Source organism: Gymnoscopelus microlampas, assembly GCF_963454915.1.
Source record: "Gymnoscopelus microlampas genome assembly, chromosome: 22".
NCBI lineage: Eukaryota > Metazoa > Chordata > Actinopteri > Myctophiformes > Myctophidae > Gymnoscopelus > Gymnoscopelus microlampas.
The window spans coordinates 27,934,287-27,956,362 of NC_139959.1; the positions used below are offsets into that span (position 1 = coordinate 27,934,287).

Genomic DNA, 22,076 nt, shown 5'->3' on the forward strand with positions numbered 1-22,076 from the left:
TGTTGAGCAACTTTCTGTCAAACTCTGTGCAGCGATTATTTTTTCTAGAGTTAGAGTTTGGAAGCACTCATTTTCAATTACTGAACATCCTGCTGCCTCCTCCATTTGTGCAATTTCAAATAAGTGCTTCCAAACATAATCCCAAATAATCCCAGCAGTCAATCATCCCAGAGTTGATTGACAGAAAGTTGCTCATGACATGACAACGGTGGATTTTTTAAAACAAAGACAGAGACAAAGGATAACCCAAGCTGTGTGTACAGGTGCAGTATTGGGGTAGCCTGATTATCAGCCTGAAGCTGCCACTCAGATTGGGCGGGGTCTATGGTATGGAACCAGGCTAGTATTGGGGAGTTTATCCTAGTTTAATACAATCAGATAGGACTTTTCCGTTCCATGAATGGCCTGTCAATGGAGAGCATTGCAGATAGCAGTGATAGCATCCAAGTTGCTTGCGGCTAACACAGGACTACTTACCATTTGCATGTTGTCCAAATGTTCTACATGTCAAATGTGACAGCAAAAGCACCCTGGAAAGAGCAAAAATACTAAATTAAATCAAACAGTAAAACTTTAAATTCAGTGTTCACTTCCCACTCAAAGAGAAAACTTCACCTCACACAAACCACAAGAGCCATTCTTCAGCTAGACCAAATGGCCTCAGCAATATGGCTACAAACAGCCTACAGCCTGGCTGAATAAGTGCTGCGTCGTGCATGTTGGTCCTTCAAAACTTCTCCTGACTGAGCTGTCCAATCATTCCCCTAGCTCTGATTAAATGAAAGAAATCAGCTGGGAACTGTCAGCAGAGTCCTACAGCAGGTAGCCCATCTCCATTTGATTAATTAACAGTGGTGTAAAGTATGTGTAGAGTATTTCTACATTGCAGTATTGATACTTTTACTTAAGTAAAACATTTTAGTACTTTTTCCACCACTGCATCAACCACTCAGTTGACATTATGTCTTAAGTAATGTCTTTTAACATTAATGTTTGTGTAATTCACAAAATAAACTGTGGAGGGGAGCAACACACCGTCTAGCCAGGTCAGTACCTCCTAGACGCTCAGGAAGGAAAGGTTACATACGTCGTAATGGTGTCTTGAACTGGAGCCGTACATTTGATGGAATGCATTGGAGTCAATGGGAGCTGGGTGCACAAGTGTATGAATAAACGCAATTTTAGATGTATTAAATATTATTATTTGTAGTAGTTGTCAGTGGTGTAAAGTCATTTTACTCAAGTACTGTACTTAAGTTACAATTTTGAGGTATTACTTTACTGGAGTATTTCTAATTTTCTGTACTGTTAACAGTACTGAAAATAGTAATTAGTTAGAAGTAATTACTTCTACTCCACTACATCTCAGAGGCAAATATTGTACTTTTACTCCACTCCAATTATTTGAAAACCTTAGTTACAAGTGGTTTTGTAGATTTTTATTATCTTTACAAAACATACATTAACAACTTCTTCAGCCCTATACATTTCAGCCATTTGAAAATAGCCGATACAAGCTCACAATACATCGCGATGTGACGCATTGTGAGCTTGTAGATCTGCTATTTTCAAAATATTTTTAATATACATTTAGTAGTAGTAGGCCTACTTCTACTTTTGGTTCTTTAACTGCATTACGTTTGTACTTTTACTCAAGTAACTTTTGAACACCGAACTTTACGGTCAATGACTTGTAACAGACTATTTCTACATGTCAGTATTGATACTTTTACTTAAGTAATAAAAAAGGGACATTTTCCACGACTGGTAGCAGCTAATATTAGTAACTGTCTCGTGTGTAACCTTTCCTTCTTCAATATACTCCTTTATTCGAAGGAAGAAGCGCTTAATGATCCGAAGGGGCTTCCGTAGCTGTGATCATGGCTCTCCTGCCTGTGGTTGTAACAGTATTGTGTGGGATTGTATGTACAGTGTTATTATTGTTACTGGTGCGGTTACTGATCATTGTTAAGACTGGCTCAGATTGTAAACCTGGAGCCAAGGGTCCTGTCTGTGTGCTTGTCGTCGCTGGATCAGGTAAACAATCCCTCCACACAGTCCTGTTCTGTCACTGTTAACACAGATTGCTAACTTCCTTAGCTTCAATATTGGTTTTGGCCAGTGGTGTAAAGTAACTAAGTACATTTACTCAAGTACTGTACTCATTCAAGTACACTTTTGAGGTACTTTTACTTTATGGAAGTATTTCCAACCTTCTGTACTTTTACTTCTACTCCACTACATCTCAAAGACAGATGTTGTACTTTTACTCATATAATTATTCGAAAACTTTCGTTACTAGTTACTTTGTAGATTTTTATTATTTCTACAAAACCACTTCAGACCTATATATATATATATGTGTGTGTGTGTGTGTGTGTGTGTGTGTGTGTGTGTGTGTGTGTGTGTGTATATGTATGTGTGTATATATGTATGTGTGTATATGTATATATATATATATATATATATATATATATATATATATATATATATATATATATACACATACATATATACACATACATATATACACATACATATACATATATACACACACACACACACACACTTTGGCAATTTGAAAATAGCTGATCTACAAGCTCACAACGCGTCGCTTTGCGGTCAAATGTATAATTTTACATTATGCATTTGTAAACTTGTGAAATAGGACCTTCTGCATAATGAGTACTTTTACTTTTGGTACGTTAAGTATATTGTGATGCCAATACTTTTGTACTTTTACCCAGGACTTTCACTTGTAACAGAGTATTACCGTTAATACTTTTATTAAGTAAAACATTTGAGTACTTTTTCCACCACTGATTTCTTTCATATTTTATTTATTCATTGATCCCCCACAGTTGTAATTGAAGAGAATTTGCAGCCCCCTTTATAGATATTTATATTAAATAGACAGTCATTCTATAAAATTGTACATTTCATAGAATGATTGTTTTATTTCATACCTGCTTTAGCAGTGTAAACGTGCCAATAGACCAATTATTTGTTTACCAACGTTGAGACTTGATGCACAGGTGATTGTTTCACGCAATCAATTCTCAAGCTGTTGTTTTGGGGTGTGCTGGTTTCAGCACACCCCAACCCCCTCTTGTGTGTTGGCTAGTGAGGCGCGTCCTAGCGAGACCTGACAGAATGGGTTTCATTGCGCGCATACTGGTTGTTATCAGTGTGACGTTGTCTGTTAAGGGGTCTATAAAGACCAATACATGTAACTCAGACCAGTGTTATTGTGTATTCTTTACAGGGGGTCACACCACTGAGATTCTTCGCTTAATGGAGAGTCTGTCGCCATCCTACAGCCCTCGTCACTATGTCATCGCAGACACCGACAAGATGAGCGAGGACAAAATCTGCAGCTTTGAGAGCTCAAAAGATCGTGCAGACTCAGAGTCAAAGGTAGACCTTGACTGAAAAGAAGTAGATCCATGAGAGAATGTATCGTCTGACATAATATGACAGTTTGTATTGCACGCCTAACATTCCCCAGCAGATGGCGTGATCATCCTTATGGAGAGTTTGTTTGAATTGGAATTAGATACAAGATGGTTCCCACTTTTTTGATGCCAATGTCTTCATATTGTCTTGTGTTTCTGCATATCTTCATATCTGCATTTGAGTTATTGATCATTTACACACAAAAAAACAAGGCGCTTAGTCAAGTCAGTCTTAGCTCAAACTGGGAACCCATTCGGAATAGAATATTTATTTTCCCTTTGTTTTTTGCCTCTGAGGGCACCACCCCCTTTTTAGTGTAGAAACAGGAACTCGGTTTAGCTCCTCCCCTTTCTCAGTCCACTCCACTTCCTCCCGGGTACTTCTGTTTGTTCCTACTAAAAACGTCACTACACGTTTAGGGCAGTGGTGCTGACAGATTCTCAGATTCAACAGCTGAATCTGTCTTGAGAGATTAGTCTTTGCCTATTAATTTGCTTTGTGAATGTAAATGTCAGTAATTTAGCCCTAGTTGATTGATTGTGTTTCAGATATCTAGATAACCTCTTATCATGCGTTTCCCTTTCTAGTATACCATCCACCGGATCCCGCGGAGTCGTGAGGTACGTCAGTCGTGGACTTCATCGGTGGTCAGCACTCTGAACGCCCTCCTCTACTCCCTCCCTCTGGTCTTCAGGCTTCGACCTGACATGGTACGTCGTCTTAAGGGTGATTTATACTTAGTTGCGTGCTGGTGTCGTGCACCGCAAATAGCCGATCTGCAAGCTCACATTGTGTCATGGCACAGTGTACTGTGATCTTGTATAGATCTGCAATTTGCGGTGCGTGGCATGGTGTGCACACCAAGAGTAACTCTCGCTTTATAGGTACACTTAGTAGCCATTTTCAAACTAAAATACAGTTGCCGAGAAGTAAATCCACATTCAGCTGCATGCTATGCGTCCAGGCGGATAGAATACTTAACTTATATAACAAAATATGCCGCGATATATGCCCGTAATGTTTTCTTGATTGTGTGCAATCATGTCTTACTGATGAAATCGGTGCTGCACATTTGACCATGCACATACGCTTTTTGGCAACCTTGTGTACTCTATTCCAAAACAAATGTTTCTTTTCAGGTTTTTCTTTCATCCAATCATCGCACGTGTATATACAACAAACAGCATTTTTTAATTAAAACAAACACTGAGCCTGCATTCTGCTGCTCAAGTTGTCACATGCTTAGTATTAATACCCCTATGTATAATCAACACTCTCCCACCATAGTCTTCTGTTGACAAATGAGCAGCATGCTTTGGGACACTAGTGCTTAGCTCAACAGAAAATGTGTTCAAGGGGAACTTGATGGTTTTATACTGGCAACCTCCAGGTCACAAGCTCGGTCCTCTGATGTTTAGTAGCCTGGGCAGCGTTCCTTTTCGGGTATATGATCCGGTCGGGAGCGGACCGGATCACGACAAACCGGAAAGACGTCTCACCCCAAAATAGGTCCGTCCTATAAAATCCTTGATGCGGCGTAGTTTATTTAGTTTTTTAAATATAAATGTGAGTGTACTTTCCGGAGACTATTTAACGTCTGTATTATCCGTATTATCCCACAGGGAAATTCTATTCCATTTAAATAGGGATTGGGGAACCAAAACAAAGCACCGCAAAACCGGATCGCGACAATCCGGAAAGAGGATTCTTTTTTCATTTTTTTTTTCAGTAGGCGTGGCCTAGACCGGATCATATGGGTCTTTAGTAACGCATACCAGGCTTTCCTTCGAGGTGGAAAGACTGGTGACGCGAGGTTAGATGTTTAGTGGACAGACTGCAATAGGCTCTATGCACAGCAGCCATATTGGGAATGAATTGGGCCCCTTCCTTACTTCCTTCACAGGTGTTACCAATGATACTAACCAGTAAGACTCCCTAATCGGGAGATAAGCGACCGTAGGTCACGGCATTTTATGTGAGCTGCAGTGGCAGGGGGTCCTCCACTGGGGGCGCCACCACTTTTGCATCCGTTCTGGAGCACCAGGAGTGGGTGGTCCCCGGGAATGCCCCGTGAGCAGCCCCGTTGGGGTGGTCATTTGGTAATTTGTCCACATGTGCTCATTTTTTACACTTGGGGGTCCCCGAGGCAGCTGGGGGTCCCTGGAGCTCCGGGGGTCCTTGGAGGGTGTAGTTTGGCAGGTAAGGAGTGTGTGTGCAAAATGTGGCATGGATCGGGGCAATGGGTGCGGAGATATGAGCAGGGCAAAAGTGTGACGTGTGTGACGGAGTGACGGAGTGACGGACGGACACCTGGAGCAGCTTTCTGTAGTAAGTGCGACCTACGGTCGCAATTAAGGCTCTGTTCCATTTAGTGTGGCATAGTGGTTGTCTTATTAGAGACTTTAAGCTTTCTGTTTTTCAGTACGGCGACGCCAGGCGGAGTGCGGCTGCTATGACGCAATCGCCGTAGCAGTCAAAATCGTTAAGCAAGCAGCCGTCGGCGACGGGTTCCCACGCCTTTTTGGTTTCCATGGTGACGCGTCTATGCAGCTCACCTATTTTTGACGTTGTAGACACTACGTGGAACGGTAGCTTCTGGCGTAGTAAAATAGGCTGCGGCGACGGCAGGTTTATCTATCGAGCGCTGATCATTTCCGGTTACCGTAGTCCTCTGCCGTAGCAGTCCATTGCTTAAACTCCGTATTTTCAAGGACCCCCATAACTCTGAGAGTGTACAAATTGTACACTCAGAGTTACACACCCACCATAAGGGGCCATTTGGGAACCAAAATGAAGTGTTTCTAGTGAGCCAACATGCACAATATCAGCACCCTGACCAGAATGGAACAGAGCCTTCATTAGTATCATTGGTAACACCTGTGAAGGAAGTAAGAAGAGGCCCAATTTCTTTCCAATATGGCTGCTGTGCATAGAGCCTATTGTCCATATTCACACGGGTGCCATTTTGCTCTTACTTCACATTGAGATGGGAAACCCAACATGGTCGGCTTTCCCACCAGAGAATGAAGTAAGAGCAAAATAGATGCCGTGTGAATATGGTGCATCGCAAAATTAGCTTTGTGTTGTTTTGCAGGTGATACTTTATCAATGTCAGTCACCTCTGTACTAATTGATTCTTGTTATGTCTCCCATAAACCCTCCGTACTTGACAAATTTCTCACATAGTAAAGAAAGTCCTCTGCAGATGCCAGTGTGAAATATCTTCCAGTGCTGTTAGTAGCAGCCCTCGTCCCTCTTTCTGATTTATGGGTTTCACGTGGTTTTATATTCGAGGCTGCTTTTTGTATTTTTTCTATTTTTTTTTACATTTTTGGACATATGAGGTTTCTCACACACACACACACACACACACACACACACACACACACACACACACACACACACACACACACACACACACACACACACACACACACACACACACACACACACACACACACACACACACTGTATCCACAAGTTTCCTAGCCTCGCGTGGCCAGACTCTATCACTGCGTGGATATGAGTCTGGTGCTTCTATGAGTACGTTTTTTTCCCCAAGGGGTGGGATCAAAAGAATGGCTCTGCACGCAATTGGTTAGACCTACAATCAACTACCAATTACAGGGTCTACTGGGCCCTGATTGGTCACCCCAGACTTCGGGAGCAGGAAATGGATTCACAACGGAGCGGTGCCAGACCCCGAGGGCAATTTTTTTTTGCAGTGGCAGATTCGTCTGGTCCCAGGCTACAAGTTTCCTAGGGCATTGTGGGCATCACTTCCTGTCGATTTGATCAGGTATCAGCATAGAAATCGATAGGAAGTGATGCCCACAATGCCCTAGGAAACTTGTGGATATGTCTTGTAGATTGGGTATTTTCGTATTTATTTTCTATCCATTTTGGGGGAGTCCTTGTCATGGCAAAGTTTGAGAATCCTTGTGTTAGGCAGAGGTTGTGGCTGGTGTTACCAGTACTACTAAAAATATTGATCATACTGACATAGTGTTGGGCAGCTACCCTGGTGGAAAACATCATTGACCAAATCAGTCCATCAAGATAGTTATTATCTCATGCAAAAGGGCCGGGGGGAGGGGGGGGGGACTGTAATGGAGAATATTCTATGTTGTGCACTGTCTTTCCACCCTCATGAAACCATTGTGAAGAATTCCAGAACCAAGGCACCCCCAGGCTGACCAATTACCCTCACACATCTTTCTGCAATTGGTAATTGTGTGTGTGTGTGTGTGTGTGTGTGTGTGTGTGTGTGTGTGTGTGTGTGTGTGTGTGTGTGTGTGTGTGTGTGTGTGTGTGTGTGTGTGTGTGTGTGTGTGTGTGTGTGTGTGTGTGTGTGTGTGTGTGTGTGTGTGTGTGTGTGTGTGTGTGTGTGTGTGTGCGCTCGCATGGATGCGTTCAAGCATATGCAAGTGCTCACAGAAGTTGTCATGCTGTTCAGTTCACTGGTGTGTTACTTACTGCTGAATAAAAGTAAATATCCTGGCTTGGTCATGTGGGGCAAACTTACAGTACTCTAGCTTATGTTGAGCATTTCTCTTTTCACAGAGGATGCATGTGCAAACAGGTGTGACACTCTCCATTAAAATAACACATTTTATTACTTATATTATCGTGCATTAAAAAGGTGATGTTTCAGTCAGGTGTAAGCTCAAATGGCTTTTGGAAGCTTCTTTTCACAAAGGAGAAATATAAGAAGTTAAGTTCCACTCATGTCTGTTTTCCTCACAGAAGTGCATTATGAAAAATACAAAATACGAAATGACAAAAGCAGTGGATTGTCAGTCTTAAAAGGAGAAGGCAGGGGTGACGAGGGATTTAATTTGAGAGCCTGTCATCTGCTCCATTGCACTATTAACTATGATTGAAGTGTGTCATTAGAGTTCTGTCTGGATCAGATTGTAGCAGGGAAATTCTGCTGAATTATTAGCTTAGGCGGTGTGCTGTAGCATGGCCACCATTTTTCCCCCCATTTGACTTTCCACAGAGAGAGAGAGAGAGAAAGCGGGTTCTGCCTCTACAGGAATGAAGAAAATCGGGCCCCCTGAGTCTCCCTTGCCTCCCCCCTCCTCCCCTCCACTGGCCCTTTCCTCTCCTCTCCTCTCCCGCTGTCTCCCCTTTGGCCTGGGTTGTGTAATGGTGGTGGAGGCTGGGGGAGAAGGGGCTTGTTCACAGGATGTGGCAGGACCTGACTGGTTCTTCCATCCGAGAGAGAGAGAGAGAGACAGAGGGAGAAAGAAGAGGGTGGGGGCAGGAAGGGAGATGTAGCATCAGGTTTCTCTCCCACTCTCAGAGAGCTGAGAGAAGAAGAAACCAGGGAGGGAGGGACGAGGGAAAAGTGGGGTGTATTGGGGCGGAGTGCTGTGAATAACAAGCAAACTCCAGTACGGCCTTCCAGATCAGCGGCATCTATAAACGCTAGTATTGGCTAGTATCAGAGAATAGAGCATGTGTCACCACCCTCTCAAATAATCTCCTCATTCTTGTTATTTGGGAGGAAGGGGGTCACTCATCACTGAGCTCTTTCACTATCAGTAGGTCATACTCCTATTTTGTTTTCCTTGAGACTTTCTAATGCTAATCCGTGAGGTGCTAATTTGCCAGCAGAATAACGTCATATCTGGAAGCTATTAGCTCACTGTTTTTCTCTCTCGGCCACATTTACTACCGTCCCTTTTATCTGTGGAATGTCCGATTACGTTTGCACAGGCGGCCACTGTCTAGTTCTGTCTACTTACCGATGTTGATTTAGGGCAGCCGAAGGCCTCTCTTCTCCGGCTGACCCCTACTCCCTCCCCATGGGTCCATCTCTCTTTCTGTCGTTCTCTCGCTCTCCCTCATTCCCTCATCGCCACTGCTCCATCAGTGATGGAGGTCTTGGTGGGTGTTAGTGGGGGGGGGGGCATACATACTTGAGGGCAGTGGGGCACATACGTTTTTATTTGTTTTGACCAAACTTGAACATCTCTTCTCCATCTCTCTTAAGGCAGCTGTGTCAGAGGGGCGGGATTTGTGGTATGGTGTGTGTGTGGGTGGGTGTAAGGAAGGGGATGAGGAGGGGGTTTAAATCCAACTTGGAGTCACTTGTACGTGTGGGAGGTGGGGGTCAGGAAGAGGGGAGGAGAGGGAACTAGGGGTGTAGTTTAGGAGGTTCTCAAGCGTGTGTGTGTGTGTTAGCCATAAAAGGACATTTGTGAGATCACACACTTAGTCATTCATGCATAAACACTAACAGACGCACATCACCACCAGATGTGTCAGCTCAGCACAATCTAACAACATTTTGAAATCTTCTGAAACATTTCAAATAATAAGCCCTAGCCCAGTAACCTACTGGACCATATAGACCCTACTACTCTTAACTACTTTCAACCTGGCATCCCAATTTTTGGGCATAGGTGAAAAGTGTTCAAACATCCAAGGACATCTTCTGAAATGTAAAAAGAAACCAACGAAAATAACGGATCTACATTTCTTTTCTTTTTTTGTGCCTACAATGACATGCCAAATGTAACAATGGTTGTCTGTGATCCTTCATAACTTAATTCAGAAGAGTGTTCCCATAGGTGCCATTCATGATACATTTGGGGGAAAGTATCCTCTGAATACATTTGTCTATAATCATTCATATCTGCACAGTGCTTTTGAGTGTGCTGTTTTTTCTCTTTTACTCTAGCTCAGCTCCAGCACCTCATCTTAAGTTTCATAGTCAACGGATGAGCAGTGATTTATTTCACTATAAATATCTTAAAAAAGACAAAAGGGCCCCGGCCTTTACAGTATATACAGTAGATGAATAAAACCCCTTTTCTGTTTGTAAATATTATGACGTTTTTCAGTGGTCAAGGAGAGGCAAACGTAAATTCAAAGAGCACAGATAGGATCGGGAGTAATGTCTGTTTGAAACATCTCAGAGTAATATTCAGACCAGAACTTTGCAAGTTTAGGACAGGACCAGAACATAATGTACATGGTCTGCTGGTTGGGCTTTATAGCATGAACAAGAAGGGTCTATATACATATTTGAGCTAATTTGGCATTAGTTAATTGAACCCTTAAAACAACTTTAAGCTGTATTAGACAATGTCTGGCACAAGGAGAGGAAGAGTATGTACTGTATGAGGTCAAGTACTGTTGCCTATTGATGACAACTATTTCGACCCAAATGTGAATCATCTCTTTAGGGCAGCCTATTGAACATTACCTCCAAGTTTAATTACAATCTGCCCTTCTGTTCTCTTGCTAACAAATAAACACACAAACAGGACTGATTTACAATACCCTGCCAAGCATTCCTGTGGGCAGGGTAAATAAACATACAGGAAAAGGAAACATAGAAGACTCATAAAAAAAAGAGATGGGAAAGTTTAATGCGGCTCGTGATGAAGTTAATCAGACGCCTATGTCCATACAGTCATCTGGATCTCGTGCATATAGACTGAAACGGATATAAAACTAAATAAAATGGCTATTGTCCAGCCCTGGACAATTCTGTGTGAGTTTTAGTTCTCTATAAAGCTATGCCTCACTCTATTTGTTCCACCACAGGCTTCAAGAGTTGTCCACCATCTGTTTTACCTTAACCTTATTAAGCAGTCAGTGAGCCGCACAATGGAAAAGCTTTTTTCACTCTCTGGGAGCCAGATTCCAACCATGAATATGATCTGCTCTCCCCTCGTATCGCCCCTTGTATCATGTCACGTTTTGGAAGTTACTGACAGCAACAACGATAATCAGACTACGGGAATGAACAAAACTGTTAAGATAGCAAACGGGGCATTCCTGGCTCATAATTGCTCAGGTACTCTGGGATCTGTGGCCACCGACCTCTGACTTTGTCATTTTGAGTTAAGAGGCTCCCGAAAAGGTAGTTTGAGTCGTACGTTTGTGTTCACGTCAATTACAATTTGAGAGAATGTGAACAGATGTGGGAAGTAGATACTTGTACTGGTGGAAAGTAACTAAGTATATTTACTCAAGTACTGTACTTAAAAGTACAATTATTAGGTATTTTTACTTAACTGTAGCACTTCCAATTTTCAATCATTTTACTTCTACTCCACTACATCTCAAAGGCAAATATTGTGCTTTTACTCCACTATAATTAGACCACTTAAGTTACTAGTTACTTTATAGATTTGGATTATTATTACAAAACCACTTCACAAAGCGAGTAAGCGACGCATTGTGAGCTTGTAGATCGGTTATTTTCGAAGGATTTTTATACATTTTATTACATTTGAAGACTTGTGAAATGGGACCTTCTGCCTAATGAGTATTTTTACTTTTGGTACTTTTAAGTACATGTTGTACTTTTACTCAAGTTCATGTTGAATACCGAACTTGTACTGTAACATATTATTTCTACAATAGGGTATTACAATAGGGTGATACTTTTACTTAAGTAAATAATGTGAGTACTTCTTCCATCACTGGATACAGGACTGTCCCCAGCGACATCACCACAGTAGCCTATGTCAGATCGCCACACCAGTCTCCCTCCAGCCGTCAAAAATAATAACACCAGAAAGCCGTCACATTTGCAGACATTTGCGTCAGGCAGCTGTGCAAAAACTGCTGCCTGCAAATCTATCACGCTGAAAACACCCGGCCTCATGCGTGCACTCTGTCTGAAGCGGGGGCCAAATGATGAAGTTGCGAACCCGGCCAGCTCGTAAAACAAGGCCGTCTTGATGAATTGATACTCGTCTGGCGATGAATGTGAATGCTGAAATAGCCTTCCAAGAGCCTACTCCCTGCCTCCCTGAGCTTTGTCACACTGTATGCACGTGGTTGAGACTGACTGCGATGAAACAATAAACTACTGTAATTCAAGACATTGTCCTCATGAGAACCAAAAAAAAAGCGTTGAGAGCCCATTGCAACATGGTTAAAGGGATATTCCACCACGCCTCAAGCCGAAATCGGGCTGATCCGGTGCATCTCAGGAGCGCGTATAACTGACCTGACGAAGTTGTAACCTTACATCGAAACGTTGTCGTTTTTGTTCTGTGCTTTGCACCCTGTAACCTAAATAAAAAAAGGCTCAAATCTTCCGAGTTGCTCCAGTGACAATTCTTTATTCAGTTATAGGGATTCTACATGGTATTGTCAAATGCTCATAAATGTGCAGATGGTACTGCTCTCCTCACTCAAGCCTCAACACGTATTTTAATTTTTTGTTTAACACCTGCTGTTTAGTCGGTGGGAAAATTACGATCGCCTGCAATGAGTTGGTGAGGGACAGAAAGTGAGTGACAGACACACAGTCGCCCACCGTTGCTCAATAGACCTCACTGAGCTGATGACAGTGTGGTCGTCATAAGGTGTCACCACGCCTCGTATATGTTATATCTATGGATGCAGACCGTGTGATTATCTAAAGCCTCCACCTTGACCATTGTTTAACCATAACCATAACAATCGTTTCCCTGAATTCAGTAAAACCTGCTATTTATCTGAGTGCTAAGTGATGCGGACATGGACGAGTGAGTTAGCTTGCAACATCCCTAGAAACAACAAGGTGGCTTCTATTGCTGCTGCTGCTACCAAGCAGCATCACTAGTTGACCATTCTATCGCACACATCCATCAAGGTTTAAGGTTGTATTTATTGTTACATCTTGTGCACGTAAGAATAAGAAATATGCTCTGATCTGACCAGCAGAAAGGATTATTCATTCATTTCCCTCCGTTTGTTTGATGACCCCCCCCCACCCCCCCCCCATTTTGAGCTATACCAACCTTTTAGCTAAACAGGCCGCTCAACGTTCGTTTGTATTCCACAACGTGTAGCTAGGCTAGATCGCATAGCCTCGTTAGCTCGTAGTGGCGAGTGTCTTGCCTGAACTACAGCCCGTACATCTACATAAACGTTCAGATTTCAAATATAAAGTGCTTAACCCATGGCCACGGATGTTACAATTATGTACGGGCCCACATAAGTACACGTATCTTCTGTATTGTTCAATAAAAAGCATTTTAATATGATCGGTGGCCATTTTATCCATTCGCTTTCAACTACGCGACCGCATCGGTTGGGAGATGTATTGCACTCTGATACATTATAACTATGAGAAAATGGCCGCCGATCGGATCAAAAGGCCTTGTATTGAACAATACGGAAGATACAGATACTTACACCCACCCGAAATCAAGTGTAACATCCGTGGCCATAATGTAAGCACTTTATATTTTAAATCTGAACGTTTATGTAGATGTACAGGCTGTAAATGAACAAAGTGCAGTTCAACAAAGACGTTACGTCACAACGACGTGAAGCTGTTTGCAGTGGTGGAAAGTAACTAAGTACATTTACTCTACTGTACTTTTACTTAAGTAGAGAATTTGAGTACTTTTTCCACCACTGCTTATTTGGGCTTGCTTTCAAGATTCTTTTTGAAAATAGCTGATTTAATAGGGCTCAAGTGGTGAAACTGGTCGTTTCTTTTGGGCTTGTTTTCATAGACTTCATAGCTTTCTCTCACAGAACAACACCAGCAACTGGATTTTATCAATACATTGACTTACATTGGCTATTTGAAAATTGCCGATCTACAAGCATGCATTGTGAGCTTGTAGATCTGCTATTTTTAAATACATATTTTATTAAATCTATTATGATGATGATTACTTAATATGCCTATTTTTTAGAACACAGATCCTCTATGGGGGTCCCTGGCACTAAACAGAGTGGACAGGCTGAAAGGTGTCAATGGGGGAGTGATTAGAGGAGTGGCTAGGCTGAATAAATTACCCATTGTTCACGCCCATTACCTGGAGCTGAGAGGTCCTCTGAAGTGACAATTCTTTAGGAGGGATTATCTCAGTTTGCACTATTATAGATAACCAGATTCAAATGAACACATCTTCTTCAAATATGTTCCGATTTCAATGAATGATACATCATATGAAAGCCTATATTCTGTACTTTGATAATATGCAAAAAAATCAAAAATGAAAAATGCCAACATGCGGCATAAAGCACTGTACCCAGTCACATATTTCAGACAATGTAGCAGCATAGGTAATTAAGAAAAGTGGAAAAAAGAGAGAGGAAAAACATGAGGCAGTAGTTTTATACTAATAGGAAAATAACAGTAGATCAGCATTATGTACAATGTACGTATATACTGTACACATATGAGCATGGCAAATTAGTATATACACCATCCACATTTATAAGTAGCTGTCATCCACTTTTAATGTTGGCAAGGACGAATTGGAAGTATTATGGTGAAGTATTAATAGTTGTATAATTATAGGCATGAACCTCCATCTATTAGATTGTGGGAATCTGTAGTTATTGAGTTCCTTGCTGTAGAAAATGAGGACTTTTTATGCTGAAAAAGACATGTTTATATTAGGACATGGGGTGGGGAAGGGGGGGGGTCTAATTGTTAGGGATTGGCCTCTTATTATTAGAATTGAATACTTTAGACCGGTGTGGCTGTACGTATATATAAGTAATAAAAAAGCAACACTTAGGTGCCTTGGGGGGAAAATAGAAGACAATTTCTAGGCCGTACCCACGACTGTGCAGCTGCTGTGTTGTCAGATGTGTCATAAGGCCAGTATCTGTCTGTTGATAAATTACAGTCTTCAAACAGAGAGACAGGTGTCTGTAGCATACCTGTTATCGTATGTCACACAGCTGCTAATCATGTTCTACTGCAGTGGTTTTCAACCTGTGGGTCGGGACCCCCAGGGGGTCCCTACATGATTTTGGGGGGGTCCCTAGATGACGGTGAAGTGACAATTTAATGAAATTTGATGAAAGGTCTTAAAATTAAAAAGGGGGGGGGGGGGTAAAGAAAGAAAAGAAAAAAGACCATTACTGCATCAAAAGTAATCAACAAATTGAATCGTCAAATAATATGAAAAAGAGTATAATATTGAAATTAGCCGATCTTCAAACTCACAACGCCTCACAACGCGAGTCATACTAAATGTAATGTCTCTACTTCTACAATTCCATGTGCTTATCAGGGTGGGGTTCAGATATGATTATTTTGGGGGGTCACAGCCTGAACACGCAGCACTGCCTGCCGGGCCACAAATAATACGCTGTACAAGCCAGGGAATCGAATAGCTGAAGCAGTATTATATTTCGTACCCATTCTTCCACTGGTTTTAGTGCAAACGATTGAGAGATTATAAAATACAGCAATAAGCAAATGAAAACGTTACAGTTTATCTTTACACCATTCCTCACAGAAATGAAAAATATTTGTAGTGCTTATCACGTTGGATAAGGGAAAGATAATGTTTTTCATTGATTGAATCATTTATTAGTCAGAAATGTAAACAGCACGAGGTACAGTCAGACATTTAGGCTAAAAGGATAACACAAAATAGTCCTGTGTGTGTCTGTGTGCGCACCAGAAAACTCCATGTGTGTGTACACAACAGAAATCTCCATGTGTGTGTGTGTACACACCAGAAAACTCCAGGGGGGCCTTGTTGGTGGTCTATCGTTGATGTGCTAGAAATGTAGCCAGGCTGCCAGTGCCAGGAAAGGCATGCCAGGAATGTTGGAGCCAGGTTTGTGAATGCTGCACCACAAAAAAAAACAGATTGGACTAAAGACCACTCTTTTACAGGAGTTGGAGAGTCACTATACCAGCACAAACGGACATCACACTTTTCCAGGGGGAGGAAAGAAAATTGCAATACATGTGCAATGTACAATTACAGTATACACACTTGATAGAGAAGGCCCAAATGTAAAAAAATATATATTAATCATTTGTGATTGAAGAGAAACATTTCAGGATACAATCTTTAGTGATTCACAATATGGTTTGCTAAAATTGTAATTGCCCTTTATTGAAAGTTATCTGCTACTGCTAACCTTCATACTGTCTTACCCATTAAAACCAAGCATCTGTGTCATTTTAGATTTAGCTCAATATATATATATACATATATATATATATATATATATATATATATATATATATATATATATATATATATATGTGTATATGTATATGTGTATATATATATGTATATATATATATATATATATATATATATAGCAACATGTATAACAACTGTAAAGGTCCTTACACACTGGGCACGATTTTTTTCATGCAAATAATAATAATTATTTTTTACTTATAAAGTCAATGCAAGATAACCTGACTCAGATGGAACAAGCTTGCGTCACATTTGTTTCACACGCTACTTCCATCTGGGACCCCGGAAGCAGAATCAATGCAAGACGGCGGATCCCTTTTTTCAAGCTACTTGCAGGTGATTGGATGGGACCGTCTGTCTATCACCGTCTATCAACCAATCTTATTGCCGTGTCTACATGACATATAGTACCTGCGCTAGCAGTAGTTCTTTTGTTTACTATTCAACCATGATGAATCGCGAAAGAACTACAACGCAATAAGCGCTTCTCGATGGCGTCATATCCAGTCTCGCCAAGATCCCGCCCCTAGCAGCCGCTGATTGGTTGGCATACGCAGCAGTGTGGAGTAGCCTTACTCTCTGAGCGAGCCCTGGTGTATTGTGAACCTGTGTCAATACCGCCTCCATCTGGCAGAGTCAGGTTAAATGCAAGTTTCGTGGAGCGAAAATGCGGCTCTTACTTTTTCGCACGGCAGTCCAATCTTGCGGACATTCCCTGGCGACTGCTACACCTCTGACCAATCAAAATGCATTGAAATGCATTTTAAATAGAATAATTATGTTGATAAATACATTGTATCTATTCTGTATTGATTGGACAACTGATCTATGACATGATATAACCTTCAAGCCGGTTTTGTATTGTCCCCCTTGTATACTGTAGATAGTACGATGGTTTGTACTCATGTTATGTGAGAACCGGGATCCATTCCCGACTTGCGGTTTAACAGTTAAATGTCCAGTGAAAAATAACTTTTGTCCCTTTGTCATTTAAATATTAACCTATAATGACTGCAGTGCAGCCTACAGAAAATAATTATGCAATTATGCATGGCCTGAGGATTCTGGTTTTACCTGTCAATCGTGAAACTGGGCTGCCAGGCATAGCCACATTATGCGTGACCATTACGCACGGCTATCCATATGCACAGGTCCAAATTAATCACATGCACTCACATCACATGGGTCATATCTTAATTTGACAACAATTTGCACTGTCCCAAGTAGTCCCATCCTGCTGTCCCAACTTGCAGGATGTTCTAAATCACACTTACACTAGTGATTTATTCTACTTTGCATGCAGAGGAATTTGCACCAGTGTCTTCACAGCTATGTCCCAAGCAGCAGTGAACAAACATTGTCACATGGCGTGCTGGCTTCATCATGCTGCACCAGTATGGGCTGGTGTCAGCACTTATCTAGTGGTTGACAGCAGCCTCATTGCCAGTAACGGGACCAGCAGGAATATGTGACATTTTTTAAACACTTCAACCGCTATCACCCCTTCATTTGGACTGTAAACTGGTGCCTCCAGAGCTGTGTTGAGACTGCTTCTGTAGCCTGTGGCAGGGTTAGACTGGGCCTTCAACACAGGGCTATATTGCATCAATAGATAACAACAGTGCCACCTAAGTACAGCTAGCACCCTGGGTTTAGCCCGCACAAAGAGCTCCAATGTGGTATTTCAGTGTGTCCATTCTGCTGCAGTGTAGTGAACATTGGAGATGGGAATTTTAGAAGATATGTTCATTACTAGGCTTAATAACAAGCACCATGATGACCTAATTAGCCATTACCTACTGTATTTGATATTTATCTATTCAATTGTTGTTGTGAATCTCTCGTGATCCTTTTTGGTTTTAATTACCCCCCATATGTTGTTGCTCATACAGTAGACATCTTCTCTTTGGCAGGATAACTTGAGAACGGATGGGCAGATTTTCATGGTACTTGGTGGGAATGATCAGTATGCTGCCCCGAAGAGATGATTAACTTTTGGGTTGAAAAGGTCAAAGTTCAAGGTCAATTTCAATAATGGATGGGTGGATTTTCTTTACAATTTGTAGGAATGATCAGTAGGTTGCCCCTAAGAGATGATAAATTTTTAGGTCACGGTCACAGTCGATAAAGGTATATAAGGGATGTCGTGGTCAGGGTTTGCACCCCCAAGTGCATTTGTTTCATTCAAAGATGCATTCGTGGGTGTTGGGTTTGGGGAGATTTCACCTCCCCACCACTGGCACTGCTCACTCACTTTGCCTTGCTAGTATGTTACATGCTTCTTTTTCTCAACATTGAGCTATGAAATGTGCTTCTCATTTGCATGCAAGAAGTACAGGAGGAGGGGTGTCACTTTTCCATCCACACTATAAGGGCTTAGCAATGTAACTTCCAGAGCGGCGTGCAGAGAGGATATTGCAAACCTAGCGTGTGCCCAGAATGCTACGTCTGTACTAAAGGGATTTTGATGAGTTCTCCAGACCTGTGGGCCCTGCAATTCCAGCATCGTCTTCCCGTCTGCTTTCCCATAAAATCCCCAACTCCTAAAACTTCACTCCCTCACTCTCCCTTTGCCCTGAAGGCAGTTTTTCATCTAAGAGCTTTCTCTTCATTCTCCCCCCCCCCCCCCTCCCTTTCTTTCCCTCCCCTTTAGTCTCGCTGTCTTACCTCTTGTGCCCCCACAGTCTGAATCACCTATTTTTCAGTGTTTTTTTTTCCCCCCGTTACTCTCTCTCCATGGAGATCTTCATCTCCTCCCACCTCCCTCCCAGTATTCAGACTGTATATACAGGCCAGCAGAGTTCAGCACATTCCTTTATTCAGAGTGATCGAGCAGAGGCCCAACTTGCTGATTTGTCTTTTTTTAACCAGGGCCTTGTGAAATGCCTGCAGGGCCTGTTGCTGCTGTTGATACATTCTATGTCTCATCTCTGTCTCCCTGTGTCTTGAATGTTGTTTCAGGTGCTGTGCAATGGCCCTGGAACCTGTGTACCTCTATGCGTAGCAGGACTCCTGCTTGGAATTCTGGGATTGAAGAAGGTCCTGATTGTCTACGTCGAAAGCATATGTCGAGTTGAGAAACTTTCACTTTCTGGGAAGATCCTCTACCCGATCTCGGACTACTTCTTTGTGCAGTGGCCGGCCCTGAGGGACAAATATCCCAAGTCCATTTTCCTCGGAAGAGTGGTTTGACATTCTTTGTTACAAATGTGAATCTTTTTGGATGTGCGAAATAGGAAGAAATGGGACAATTGTGAATGTAAAAAACGATTTTGTTCCAACACGCATAAGATGCGTCTGTCTTTATTGCATTGTATTGACATGCATTGCAATCCAAAGGTAGGCCTACTAAATGGAATCCTTTGCATTCATGGCACCAATCTGTTTATGAATCTTCAGACTTAATAAATGCTACTAGCATTAGGTCATCCACAGCGTTCCAGTTTTGTATACTTTAGATCAGAATACCACATTGATACTCTACCGCAAGTAAACTGAACAACATACCCAACTGACAGCATGATGAAAACTGCTGTCTTGCCTGCATTTAGGTGATATGACTCTTGTCCCCGTTAGGGCACAATGACAGAGGCAAGACTGTACAGGAATGTCTGCAAGAAGACATACAAATCCATGAGACACTATTAACCTTTCATCATTCAATGCATTTGGTATTACACGGGGAAGATTTTTATGTACTTTTAAAGATCACCCTTGCTTCTATTTAATTTGGTTGAATTTTGAATTGAATCATTTTCATTTGACCTCGACATAAAATGGCTCTCCAAGTCAGCTGGCACACTGTACAAGTTAGCATAATTTGATCTCATCTGAGGTCAAGTCTCCAAGGTGGTTCATTGTCATGGTGTGTATGGTGATCGTCTGAAAGCACATGTTTTATACCTCCCAGCCTTTATTTGATGTTCTGTACTTGTACAACACCCCATAATAACCCATCTCTATCTTTGGAGGAGGCAGAGTGCAAATTAAAAGCATATTTGTGCGCTTGCATCAAGTAGGTCTGTGAGTCTGGTACAATCCTGGCACATCATATGACGACAAACCATTACTTACTTACTTTTTTTCCACTCTGTGCCCCATTTAACCACTGGTAAAGTGTATTTCAGTACTTGTCCGCTGTGTATCTGAATTGTATAATCATTAAAGACTGAACACTTTAAAAACAAACCACTGTATTGTCTTTCAGGAATGTGCTTTTGGTGTAAGAATCATTGTTACTCTCATGTTTGTGTTTCCTTTGTGGTTCTTTTCCTTTTCCTGGACACGGCTCGGAGGACAGGAAGAACATTGACTAAAATGGAGACGATCTGAACATGACCAATAGGAGGGTGAAAAGGTTTGTGGCCCCGGCTGACATCTGGGGCTATTTATAGGACATATCTCTTCAGCATCTGTGTGAGAAGCAGACTGCTTCTATCTGTGTCACATGATAAGAGAGGGTTGTTGTAACTCGTAGGTTGGGGCATTGCTTAAACTAGCTGTGTGATGTGAACTTGGTCACACAAGTCGCTGTACAGTCAATGAGCAGGGTGGTAAAGATCAACCCAACAGGATCGAAATGTGAGTTCACTGAGAACATTCAGGGTTTGGCAAACATGGCCTGAGTCAATCCATAGAAACCATAAATGATACCCTGCCAACAGCAGGGCAGCATTTACCATTTAATGAACCAGTACCGCACTGTAACCAGCAACCATGAAGCCTAATTTAGCTGAGTGACTAGAGAGGCCCTCTGGGAATTGGAAAGTTGCCGGTTCGACCCCCAGCTTGCCCAGTATATGCAAGTGTCCCTGAGCAAGACGCTTAACCCCTGCCTGCTCCCCGGGTGACATTAATGGCATCCACTGCTCCTAATAGGAGGGGTAAATACATACAAATATAAAAATTTCAGGTATGTACTGTACACGCGTACGTGACAAATACCCCAAGAACATCTAAAGGGAACACTTTGAGGATGTGTGTACATTGTGACACTTTTTTGTTTTTGGTGAACGACATGTAAGTGAGGCAAAATAGGCAAAATGTTTTAGTTTGTTATTCGTTTGTTTGTTGTTCTTGAATTCATTGTTTATGTCAAATGAAATGCAAGTGTCCTGTAAGTCCATATGGGCTGGGCTTTAATAAAGAAAAAATCATCAAAATCAATCAATAGGCTATACGTCATGTTGTCTCTGTTTTATAAGCAGAGCGACTTGACTTATTTTGCTGATAATACATGTTGACTGTTGCGCCTTTTTTGTTTTAGTTATACGGTATAGCACAATTTTAACTATTGTCTGTTTTTATTTTATTCATTTTGTGCGGACCCCAGGAAGACTAGCGACCACTTTGTGGAAGCTAATGGGGATCCTAATAAAGAATAAAGAATAAACCACTCAGAACGGCTCTCAAAAAAACTCCATCTGTGGCTGTCGGCCAGACTGTGCTGTTGATTTTGGCAATCCCTCTTAAGTTATTACATTGATGGGAATGAGATGAGGGGCACTCGAGCCCCGGTGTGGTTGTTCTCCAATAGGGAAAGGTAAGGTGATCCATCGAGGGGAGTTTTTTAAGGGATCTCCTCCATGCATGTTGAGTACATGCCAGGACTAATATTGTAAGAAGCCTCACTTGACAGTGTCTCTATGGTCTTGGATTTGATTGTCTTGCTATCAAGGTCATGCC

General features: G+C 41.9%; 1 protein-coding gene across 1 annotated transcript; it reads left to right on the top strand.

Moving 5' to 3' along the window:
* The first annotated feature begins 1,874 nt into the window (after positions 1 to 1,874).
* Positions 1,875 to 20,566, top strand: alg14 (ALG14 UDP-N-acetylglucosaminyltransferase subunit). Its single transcript, XM_084049039.1, has 4 exons — positions 1,875 to 2,037; positions 3,266 to 3,417; positions 4,044 to 4,166; positions 19,353 to 20,566. The coding sequence occupies exons 1-4, from the start codon at positions 1,881 to 1,883 to the stop codon at positions 19,581 to 19,583; spliced, it is 663 nt and encodes a 220-aa protein (XP_083905165.1). The 5' UTR covers positions 1,875 to 1,880; the 3' UTR covers positions 19,584 to 20,566.
* The last annotated feature ends 1,510 nt before the right edge of the window (positions 20,567 to 22,076 follow it).